Below are 12228 nucleotides of genomic sequence, written 5' to 3'. Positions count from 1 at the left end.
AATGCCTGCAAGAAAATTCCAGTCCACATGACTGCACAGCAATCTTGGCATGATGGAAGAGATGATATTTCTGCCATCACTCGTCAATGCTTGGTTGCAAGTACTTATATACCAAATGGTTTATTCTCACATAACGTGTCAAGACAATTTACTGGTCAATAAAAAAAATATTTGATTTGCCATAAAGAATGAAGCCTACATGTAGGGTCATTTAGATTTTTTGCATTATGACATTATTTTCATGACTCTAAAGCACATTTTACTGGTAAAGAACACTTGATGTCCACTGGAATGATTTGCATTCTTTCTCTTTTGTCATTTATGGTAAGATGCAATTGCAACACTACAAGATGTGTTGTGCCCAGACTCAGAAATTAAACAGGGCCTTAGAGGTAAATATGGTACCTAAAGTAAACAAAATGCCCCACATATTTAAAATGTGAAGACAAAACATGGCACTGGGGTATTTCATCTGTTTTGTGTGTGTGTGTGTGTGTGTGTGTGTGTGTTTTTACTTTAATACAAATTTAATAGATTATCATAGTATTCTAGAGCTGTCCAGCTATAGGTTTAGTAAAAAGAAGAGGAAGAAATGGCCTCATGAAGGTAAAGGTGCCTCTAAAAATTTATTCCAGAAGGCAGATACAGTTTTACAACTTAATAAAAAAAAAAGTGCCAGCGATTTACAATAAAGTTGTATGCATTAACATTCATTAACTAAATTAGTTAACATGAACTAACAATGAACAATAAGTATTAATATTGTTTGTTAATTTCAACATACACTAGTACATATTGGCATTAAATGTTGTACGGTATTAAAATTAGTTAATGCATTATGAACATGAACAATGTTAACTGTAAATTATTAACTGTAATTAAAAAAAAATATTAAACAATATTCATAACTGCTATAAACAATATTGTTAATTGTTAGATACCTCATGCATTTACTGATCTTAACAGGTAAAGCCTTGTTGTAAATTATTAAAATAGTGTAAAGAATGTTCTGGGTTCAATACAAGTTAAGCACAATCAACAGCATTTGTGGCATAATATTGATTAATACAAAAAAATATATATAGTTTATTTTATGAATGGGCCAATTTTTATCCGATTTAGGGTTATATCGTCATGGCAACAAAGTTGTAAAATTGGATATAACTTTACACAGAAAATGTTAGTAAGCGATTTTATCATACTTAAATCATGTCAACACACAAATTGTTGTCCCTGTTACGCACACGTGGACCTCTGTTTGCGAAATTATTAGTATTTTAATGTTTATGGATTAGCCCCATTCACTTCCATTGTAATTGCTTCACTCTAACCCAGATTTAGGAGTAAAAAATAAATAAAAATTATACTATATATATATATATATATATATATATATATATATATATATATATACACACACACACACACATAATGCCACATGCTTTCGATTGAGCTTAATTTGTACTGAACCCGGAATATTCCTTTAATTCGTCTCACTGGCTGGGCCCTAGCTGTGGAGAGCTTGCAATAACAGTAAGTGGCCTGAGAGGGGCGTCAGTGGAGGAGCAGCTGTGTAAAGGGGCTGACCGAGGAATGTCTTCAAACCAATGACAGGCTCGAGCTCAGCCTCTGTAGACGCCGTGGATTCGGTTCAGAGCGGAACGCACTGACAGACCCGGATTCGCGTCAGTGCGTATGCGTGCACACCGATTGTAAGTGAAAAATCCACATTCCGCTGCATAACAACTATATCCGATTTTAATTCACTCAGAGGCGACGCGTTTCATCGCCACGGCCGCAGATGCACTATTACGCGCGTTCCTCTAAACCCCGAGTCCACCTGAATATATGTATATGTGTGTGTGAAAAGAGATTTGTTTATTTCTAGGAACGGGCTACAATTCTCATCTTCCACACCGGACAGAAAGGGAACTCATCCACGTCATTTAAACGGGAATATCGGTTTTTATTTTTCTACGGTACGATTATGCGCGTGCAGTTCGGGTGGTGAAGTCGGATCCGAAGGGTCAGCACGAGCTCGGAATTCGCTGGTTCGGAAGAAATTTCCATCCACATTTGAGTAGTTTGGAGAGACCGGAGGAGCTCGCAACATGCCACTTGCTCAGCTGTCAGAACCATGGCCCAAAATGGAGCTGGTTCAGTTGGAGACGGAGGTGAGTCGTGGTGAAATCACAGCTCTAAAATTAACTGACTTACACTGATTTAATATGCGACCATAAGGTTCCTCTATTTGTGCCAGAGGTCCACGTGTGCGTAACAGGGACATTTTTAAACGTTATAAACATGTTATCTGTTTGTAAACTCAAATCACATTAATATAATACACTGGTGAAGAGTTGTGCATGCATGGTTGGCACTGCCAGTCTTCACTTAATGCTCTGTTTGAGCGCGAGCTTTACGCGCAGCTGAAAGTACAGGTTCGTACCATCCTCACATGGCGTTTAATTAAACTCCAGAGAAGGAATAATGTTTATATATATCTTCTGCTCAGTGAACCGGCTGGTGTGTTGTTTGGGCTTCACGTGAAATGTTAAAGAGACAAATATAGTTCATAAGAAGCAGCAGATGCTTTTAAATATCTGTAGTCAAACTATTTCATTATGGGATCAAGGGCAGACTTTTATGGGACAAAATAGCTGTTTTAAATTATTTGTATTATTTTATCTGTTTTTGACAATATCCATGAGCAAGCTGTTTTGAATCACTTCCTGTGATCACTTCTCATTACACACAAAGGGCTGTCCATGAAGATTGTGTTTTCTGTTTTACTTCCACATTGTTATTGGAATAAACATTGTTAAGGATAAAGCTCTTGTACCACATTATCGAGAATCTAATCCCCATAATAACAGTCTCATGTTAGTATGATTCAGAGGTATCAGTACGATAAACTGAAGTCGTAAACGGTGGGTTTTTACAAATAGTAATGCTTTTTTTCTTTCTTCAAAATGTTTACATTTCCTTTCCTTTTGCAGGATGCAATACATAGACACTTTGGTTAGACTAATACTTTCTTTTTATCATACTGTAGCCTACACATGTGGTCATGCACAGACAGACACACAGACAGACAGACTGCTGTGTTAGCTCTACTCAACAGTGAACTTCTTGGTTAATTTGAGCCTAGTAGTACAGTAAGCAATCTTTTTCAAGTTTATTTTAATGTACAGCAGTGGATTTTGCTGTGACCGGCAGCCCAGTTGTTTAACAAGGCAAGCGGAGACAATATTACCTGTGAGATTAATAAGAAGAGGTGGTAGCTCAGTGAGTATTGATGCTGACTACCACCCCTGGAGTTGTGAGTTCGAATCCAGGGCATGCTGAGTGATTCCAGCCAGGTCTCCTAAGCAACCAAATTGGCCTGGTTGCTAGGGAGGGGAGAGTCACATGGGGCAACCTCTTCATGGTTGCTATAATGTGGTTCTTGCTCTCTGTGGGGTGCATGGTGAGTTGTGCGTGGATGCCGCAGAGAATAGCGTAAAGCCTCCACACACACACACACTTTGTCTCCATAGTAGATTCGTCCCCTGCCATCCAGATTGAGGTGAGTCACTATGCCACCACTAGGACTTAAAGAACATTGGGAATTGGGCATCCCAAATTGGGGAGAAATGGGATCAAAATAAAAAAAAATAAGCAGTGGTGGGTAGTAATGCACTATATTTAACTTTTTGCAAAAACGCAACTTTTATGAGTGTATTTAAAGGTTAGTACTTTTCACTCTAACTCAAGTAAATTTCTATTGTAACAAATGTACTTTTAATTTGTTACAATGGGTGACATCCCTGTTCTAAGTCATTCAATTACTGGTTTTAATTTATAAGTATAAATAAATGGTTAATATATTGGGAGTTTTTTGAAAGGGACTTTTATGACAGCAGAACTTTCCAGCTGTGCTCTGTCACTCGAGTCCACCACTGCAGCAGCAGTAAGCGCACAAAATAAACACCTTCTCTGTTCCACACCATGAAAAAGAGTAGTTTTGTCATGCAGTGCCTTAATTTTACACTGAGACAAGCGGATATTTCAAGATTAAAATTGCAGCGCGGTTAGTTTTGCTTATTATGATAACATGGATAACTTGTCTGTGTCATTGTAATTTTCAAGGTGATTCTGTAACTGTGAGCTCTGATGACCTCAGTTTATAAGTATGCATTTTTATATCAGTGTTGCACTATATCGGTTCCTAAATCCATGTAAACATCTGCATTAAGTGTAAATGTCGTATGCTTTGTGGATTGCGTGCTTGACTTCTGGATCAAGAGCTGACAGCATGTATGTGCCTCTACAGCATTTCTGCTTTTGACAGATGCGGCACGTTTTTCTCATGGCCTACAGAGCTCTGAACTTAAATAAGCCCAACGTGCTTCCAAATACAGAGATAAGTTGTAGTTTACCCTTGCTGTACAGAACTAATGATCTAAATTCTTTGGACACTAAAAATACTGTAACTACACTGATCTAAGTATCCATACAGGACTTTAAAATGTGCCAGGACATTTGAAAGTGTGACAGTAAACGTTAATAAAGCATGATCTTTTTTCGTTTTATTCAGCATTACATATAATTGGGCCTGTGAGACATTGTTCAAATTTTTCACCATAATAATGACTAGAAACTGGTTTCCAAACTTCTCTTCTAATTGACAGATTCATCCAAATCTGACAAGTGTCCTTAAAGGGATAGTTGCCCATAAATTAAAGTTCTGTCATAATTTCCATCCCTCATGTTCTTCCAAACCCGTGTGACTTTTTTTATTTTTTATTTTGTGGAACCCAAAAAAATATTAGACCTAATGACCTAGACCTAAAAAAAAACATACAGTGACAGTAAATGGTGACTATAAGGCTCACATTCTTTCTGATATCTCTTTAATTGTGTTGCATTGAAGTCATTTGAAACAACAGGAGGACGTATGATGACAATTTTCATTAATAATAATGATTATAATTGTATGTGTGTGTTCATTGTCTATTTAAAAAAAAAAAAAAAGTATACTTAGTGGTGCACAGATCAGGACATTTGAGGCTGATGCCGATCTCCGAAATATATATATATATATGTATATATTGTTTTTTTAACACTTAAGATCGGACGATACAGATTTTTTAAAAAGTGTCCTTTGCCACACTTTTGCAAGTTATATGCTGCAGTTATATGTTTATGCCCCACACAGTAAATTTACAGTAACACTTTACAAAAAGGTTTCATTTATTAAAATTATTTAAAAACATTACTGTAGTTAACATGAATTAATGATCTTAATGTTAGTTACAACATATACCATTTACATTTTTAAAATCAAAAGTTGTATTAGTTAATGCACATTAATGCACTATGAACTAACATGAACTAACAATGATCCATTGAACTAATGTAGATTATAAATGCTATAAAAATATATTGTTCATTGTTTGTTCATGATAATGCATGTTAAAGAAATGAAACTTTTTATTTAGTGTTACCAAAATTACATTAAAATGACATTAATAGTGAATTGCTAACATTTATTTGTAATGAAAACAGTTATTAATACTTCTGTTGCCAATATCAAAAGGTCATTGTGACAAACTGGTAAGCAGTACAAACCATGAGACCATCACACACAGCAGAGATACTTAAAAAAATAAGAAAATATATCCAATACAAGCTCTAAAACCGCTCCAGTGAGAAATAATGAATATCTATGATTTATTTACTGTCTTTGGCATCTTGTTGCAACAACAAATCACTCATTATTAAGCAAATGCAGATGAAGATGCGGTGACATTATTGAAGGTTAAACAGTTAAATCTGATATTAGCGGTATTGTAACCAACATTAATCTGATTTAAATTGGGATCCACACAAAATAGCACTGGAATGAGAGACTGGTGAGTTACTGAGAGTGCATGGACAGCTGCATGTTGATGAAGAATAGTGTTAGGGTTTTAGGCTTATTTGTGCGACTAAAACAGCTCCCATTATTCGGAAGCATGAGAATTAGCCTATAAAATACCAAATGTGCATCATTTGATCTTTGTTTTTCATTATCGCTAAAATGTAACCTGTAATTGTCAGGAAGAAAAAGAAATATGAGACCCTCAAATCACAAACTGCATAGAGCAACCAGATGCTCAGAAAATGTGAAGCACTACTACAATTGAACAGAATAGGAGCGGAAAGTGTCCAGTGAGCTGTCAAAACAATGAAAAGAGTTAAACCAGAGGACTACTGGTAAAAATCAATCCAAGCCTTGTACTGCAGATGTTTTATTTAAAAGGGTTTATTTAATCATTTTTATTATTGATTTTCATGTTTCCCTGAGGTCCATTTAGAATTTTAAGTTTTTGCACCAAAAATAGTCTATTTTTCACCCTCTCGAGTAAGGGAACTTAAAAAAAAACCTTAAGCCATCTTTTCTAACATTGGGATTCTGCGGAAGTGTAGGCTAAGCAGCAGGGGTTACACACAACTAGGAACAGCAAAGTTTGAGAGATTACTCTTATCATTAGTGTTTCTGCTGTATCTATCCAGATTTCTCCTTGTATTGCCTCACCGTGACTGGGTCAAGTTTCTGAACACCAAATAGGCATAATGTGCTCATCTGTGTAAATCACATATGTTAAATTTGCAAGTACACTGAGATTCACTGTGGCTCAGCAGTAATTGGGTTCGTAATCATAAATGCAGCAATAAGATAATTGGTATAATTACATTAAAACCTTGCTGCACCATGGAACCTGGAGCAACAAAGACTTCCAACCAAATCCTTGTAGAGATTACACAAAGTTCACATTTTCAATGTTGTGAACAAGAGAAAACATATTTTAGACCTTTAGTGTGCCTTCATTAAAGGACAGAAAGCGCATGCGAGTAGTGTGACGTAATGAAGCTAGGAAGCAAGTTGCAAGTTGACAATTAGTTTATTGACAGTCAAATTGAGAAGATAGGGGAAAAGTCCGGGGTGATGGTCTAGTGGCGCAGAGTCTCCAATGGTCAGATGATCGTGGTGAGAAGAGTGAAGAGAAGTGTTGAACAGACACGGCGAATCCGGGTAACAGCAAACAGGACACGAAACAGGGACAACGAGAGAACTGGACTGGAACTCTGAAGAGCGAACAACACCGGACATCACAAACAACGATCTGACAAGGAGATGAGAGAGTGGTGAGAATTTAAAGGGAATGGGAATGAGTAACAGCTGGTGAGAGGAGTGATTGCGGCAGAGCGCTAATCATGGTACAAACAACACGCCCACACATTCACGCACCCACACAACACACACTAAGAACAAGGCACGAGACAAGGAAGAGACATAGGATTAAATACCGTGACAAGTAGTGTTCCGAGAGCTCAAGGAGTTATAGATTTCTGTTCTCACTTCATCACAGGAAATTCATCCTTGTAATCTGGGAGCTTCCCAGATTTTCTGCAAGCATGTAGACTCTTAGTCCTTGAGGCCCATGCTCCTCTGCTCTGCTGGGAGGGGTAATGTTTCTCTCTAAAGAGCCAGTTTAAAGAGCCATGTCCCGAGAGCCAAGTTGAGAGCAGATGTTGTTTAACTTTTGAGTTGAGTGGAAATCTAAATGATCACCAGAGAAACAGAATTGAAAAAGTAGTGTTATATATTTTGGATTCATTTACATTCTCAGTTCTAGTTGCGTTTAATATTTTTCATGAGTTCTTTGTGAATTTTGGACCTTAAAGAATATTCTTTGAACTGAATTCTCTCTCTTGCATCTCCTCTTTGCTGTCATGCGCTCTTACTTTAAAAGCAACATGAATTGTCATTCACAACCCACATTTAAGCGTAAAACAGGATATTTAACAAGAAAAAATGTAGGGTTGGTCTTGATTTTATACATTGGAAATTGTTTGGATCATGAAAAGTGGGTGTAACATACCCAACCAGACCTGAATTATATTTTGCTAAATGGTGCCTAAAAAGCTATTTGCCTATTGGTCAAAGCTGTGCCGTTTCTGACCATTTTGGAGCCCTAGGCTAGATTGCTGTTGTTGGGGTTCTGGTGACTTGCAAACATTGGTGATGCGGGTGGGGTGTGTAAGCTTATTGTCAACTGGCGCGGTGACCGCATCATTGGTGCTCCCGTCTGCCAGAACGATCTCGTAATTGCCACTCCAATTGGTAAAAATGAATGTTAGCATGCTGTAAGGCGCTTACAATGGAAGTAAATGGGGCCAGTCCACAAACATTAAAATATGCATTGTTTCACAAGTATAGGTACAAGATATACTGTAAGTGGAAAAAACACAGTTAAACCCTGATAACAGGGTTTAATGTCATCATGACATCAAAGTCATAATTAAAACACAGATATGCAATTCTATCACACTAAAGTCAGGTATACGCAAATTTACAGAACTTTCACAAAAATGTTTGCTTTTTTAAATAAATAAAATAACAAATGTTGGTTTGTAATTAACATTATGCCTCAAATGCTGTTTATTTAACTTAACTTATATTGACAATCCTTTTAACCTTATCCAATAGCATGAACAGTATAATTGACATTACTGGAAAAGGAAAGTAGTTTCAGAGGAAAGGTTGTTTCAGTTTGATTTAAGGATTACAAAGACAAACATTATGTATTTGTAATAATGTGCACAGATTATACTTTCACAATAAAACTAGGAACATGCAAGAAAGTAATTGGAGTCAATTTTAATTTTATGTTGGCTTTAATATCTTTTTGCTTTAAATGCCACACACACACAGCATCACATTGTTCCAGCACATGTTCTTCGTGAATATTTGATGTTTAAAATGATCAGTTTGTTCCTGGTCTCATCTGTCAGTGTGTACAGTGCATTTGAAATGAGAGAAGGCATAGTGCATGATGGATTGGGATCTGGAGATTTTATCTGGAACTCTGAACCATGAGCCAGAGCCTGCTGTCATCCCCCATTTAAATGCATGTCACCTGTAAACACCAGTCAGATTATATCTCTTAACCTCGTCATGGAAAGTAAAGTGGATCTTTTTGAATGATTCATTTGTCATTTCACATGATTCAATACATTTTTGATTCTCTTTGTCTCTGTTTTCCCGCCTCAACTCTGTCTTCCTTTCATCTCTTGGTGTCTTTTTCCTCTTTATTCTGCAGTCTCACTTTTAACTGGGGTGCACTTTCTCTGTGAGACCTTAGTCTTTCATCTGTCACTTTCATCTTGTATTAACTGCAATGCAGTCTTAAATGCTTGTCAGGTATGGCAATGAACAAACAAAAAAAATTATTCACTAATGTTTCCTGCATGTGTGGAACTGAGTGTCTGAATCATTCAAGAGTAAGGTAGAAATAGACAATGAAAATTCTGACTGACTGATTTTTTTGTTATGAACACCATGTAATTTTGAACATTTATTTCCATTGTTTCTTATTTTTGTTCCCTAGAAGTTTTCCCACAAAATTGTATTAATACTATTTTCTACATTTAAGAATAAAGTAAAGCTTTGAAATAATTCAAATGGTAGTATGGGAAGTATGCATTGACAAAAAATACTGTATATTAGCTTCTTTAAAGTAGCCACAATTTGCATAGATTACAACTCTGTATTCTCGACACCAACTTCGTGAAGGAATCACCTGCAATGTTTTTTAAACTGTATTGAATGTGTTCCTGCGTATGCTGGGCACTTGTTGGCTGCTTTTCCTTCATTAATTACTTAATTTTAATAAATACTGTATTCTGCACAAGTTTTGGACACTTGTGAAAAATGTTGCATAGTGAGTATATCTTAAAAAAATAATGCCATATATAGTTTTCATTTATCAGTTAATGTCATACAATGTTCAGTTAACAAAAAAAAGAAGCTAAATCAATACTTGGTGTGACCACCTTTGGCTTCAAAACAGCACCAATTGTCTTGGAAACAGTTTTTCTTTTGGTTGTTGGCAGATACTGTTTCAAGCTTCTTGGAGAATTCGCCACAGTTCATCTATCTAGCTCAATTACTTTTATTTCTTCATGTAATCCCAGACTCGATGTTCAGCGGGGCCATGCCATCTATTGCAGGGCGTCCTGTTCTTCTGTTCTATTCTGTTTGCAAAAGGAATGTTTAGGATTCTAAAATGTATATTTTCTATTGACACACTAAAGCTGAAGAGATAAATAACCATCTTAAGACAAATGTTTTTGCACAGTACTGTGTATGTGTGTGTGTGTCTATGTATGTATGTACGTATGTATGTATATGTATATTTGTCTACAAAACTAGTTTCAAGCATTTACTTATTCATTAGCCTTGAAATCAAAAGGTTTTGAAGATCATGAGAAACATAAATGCCAAACTTTTGACTGGTAGTGTATAGTATGTCTACCTTTTCTCTTTCCCCTCAAATCAATGGCGTGTCCCAGCAGAAGTACAGCATTACCTGATTTAAGGTGAAAGTTGAGATTACATAATAACCTAGTGGTGTATTCCTCGTCCTGCTCCGAGACATGCTGAAAAGAACAGTCTGACCTGATCATGGACTTTCTGCTCATGGAAAGGGCCAGAAGAAATGAAATTCTTCCTTTCATTTATTTCAGAAACTAAAAGAAATGATGATATGTTTAATCTTTTTAATGTTAAACATTAATTTAGTGGGTTTAAATAAATAAGTAGCATGTTAAATATATGTATGCAACTAATCATGCCCCTGACATGTATGTAAATTCCGTAATAAGAAATGTTCATACCAAGGGAGCAATTCAAGCTTGTTATACCACCTTGATGCAGTATAGCCAATCAGGGCTCCAGCTGTACAGGCAACACTCTTTGCCAAACCAACAATCACACAGAAAAGCTTCCATAGATGGTGTGTTCTGCGTTCAGTGATAGCTGGAAGCACACAATAATGTAGGAATCTTGAGAGGGTTTTATTTTTTTGTTTTTAAAGTTTCAAACTATGTTTAACTTGACACAGCATCCTTAAAACTAGAGCGACATGATGCAACCAAAGTGAGACGCTACAAAAGCATATGTCTGATGCAAGAGTATATAGACCAACAATTTCTATAAATAAATCGTGCATAGGGAAATAAGTAAAAGAAATATGGTTATGTTCAATGATATGGAAATAAAAAAGACACTTTTTTTTTTTTTAATATTGTCTAAATGCTTAATGTATTTGAATAGTCTAGAATACATTTGGCCTATATATTATGTTTATAATTATTTTAATTATTCTAAATTATCTTTATTTGGAGGAATTTCTCTGTAAATATTGTTATGCAATTAATCAGCACATCATGAAATAAATTTGCTGAAATGTTTTTATTTATTTACAATAATAGTTAAAATACTGCCCAAATAAAATAAAATCCAGCAGTGAAAACTATAAGTAAGCTATTCATAGGTTGATTTCCACAAAAAATTGTAACACTGTGTCTCTGTAGTGCTATCAGAACATTCCTCTGTTTGTTTGAGCATCCATTCCCCAAGAGTTTGGGGTGGGACTATATGTGTTTTTGTTTACTAATGGCGGGGGGAGGGTGTATTTGGGGAAAGCTGTTTGAAAATAATATTTGTTTTTGCACTTCTGTTTGGTGATACTATAATGCTGTGGAAATTACACACTTTGATTAACCAAACCAGCATCTGTCCATTGGTTGGACAAGCAGATTGTCCCACTTTAAACTCACACCATTGGTTGAGCCAATGTTGCAGTGTCTGGCTGGTTGGGATGCAAGAACAAACTGAGCTCAAAGTGTCACAAATCTAAATTTCTTTGTGAATATGGATACTTTTCAGGAATATCAACTTGTAAAGCTGGCTCTGCATTAAACTGGATATAGGAGCAAGTGTTTGACCATCCCCAAAATAACGCTTCACTCGTATAACTAACAGAGTTGCAGAGTTGACAATTAACTGGACTAATATTACACATTCAGAAAATCCTGTATTCCTTGTGCAAATAACAATTATGTTTAAAATAATTTTTTTCATGCCAACAGTATAATGCCATTTGTCTAAAATCCTGCTCTCATTAACTGTACTTCAAAATTAATCAAGTATGTTCTGACTGTGTCACACAACAGTTTTGTGTTCAGTGTGGACAGACAAATTGCTTTTCACTGGAAACGTGATGCTCTGGTTAGGATTTGTTCTCTTAAAATCTCTCTCTCTCACACACACACACACTTTCTCTCACCTCTCTAAAAAACATTTGGGTCCCAATTACTCAGATGCTATTTCTATAATAGGGTCGCATTATGAGAGAT

The 12228-nt window shown here is 36.0% G+C and overlaps 1 protein-coding gene across 1 annotated transcript in view; it reads left to right on the top strand.

Annotated features, from left to right (window-relative positions):
• The first annotated feature begins 1641 nt into the window (after positions 1-1641).
• Positions 1642-12228, top strand: part of LOC127656809 (ribosomal protein S6 kinase alpha-1-like) — a 104383-nt gene continuing 93796 nt past the window's right edge. The window contains exon 1 of the mRNA XM_052145280.1: positions 1642-2174. Within this exon, the coding sequence (XP_052001240.1) occupies positions 2112-2174 (63 nt within the window). The 5' untranslated portion in view covers positions 1642-2111. The remainder of the gene's footprint in view (positions 2175-12228) is intronic.

The sequence above is a fragment of the Xyrauchen texanus genome, chromosome 16 (genome assembly GCF_025860055.1).
Source record: "Xyrauchen texanus isolate HMW12.3.18 chromosome 16, RBS_HiC_50CHRs, whole genome shotgun sequence".
In the NCBI taxonomy this organism is placed as follows: Eukaryota; Metazoa; Chordata; class Actinopteri; order Cypriniformes; family Catostomidae; genus Xyrauchen; species Xyrauchen texanus.
This window is presented reverse-complemented; position numbering and strand designations above follow the sequence as displayed.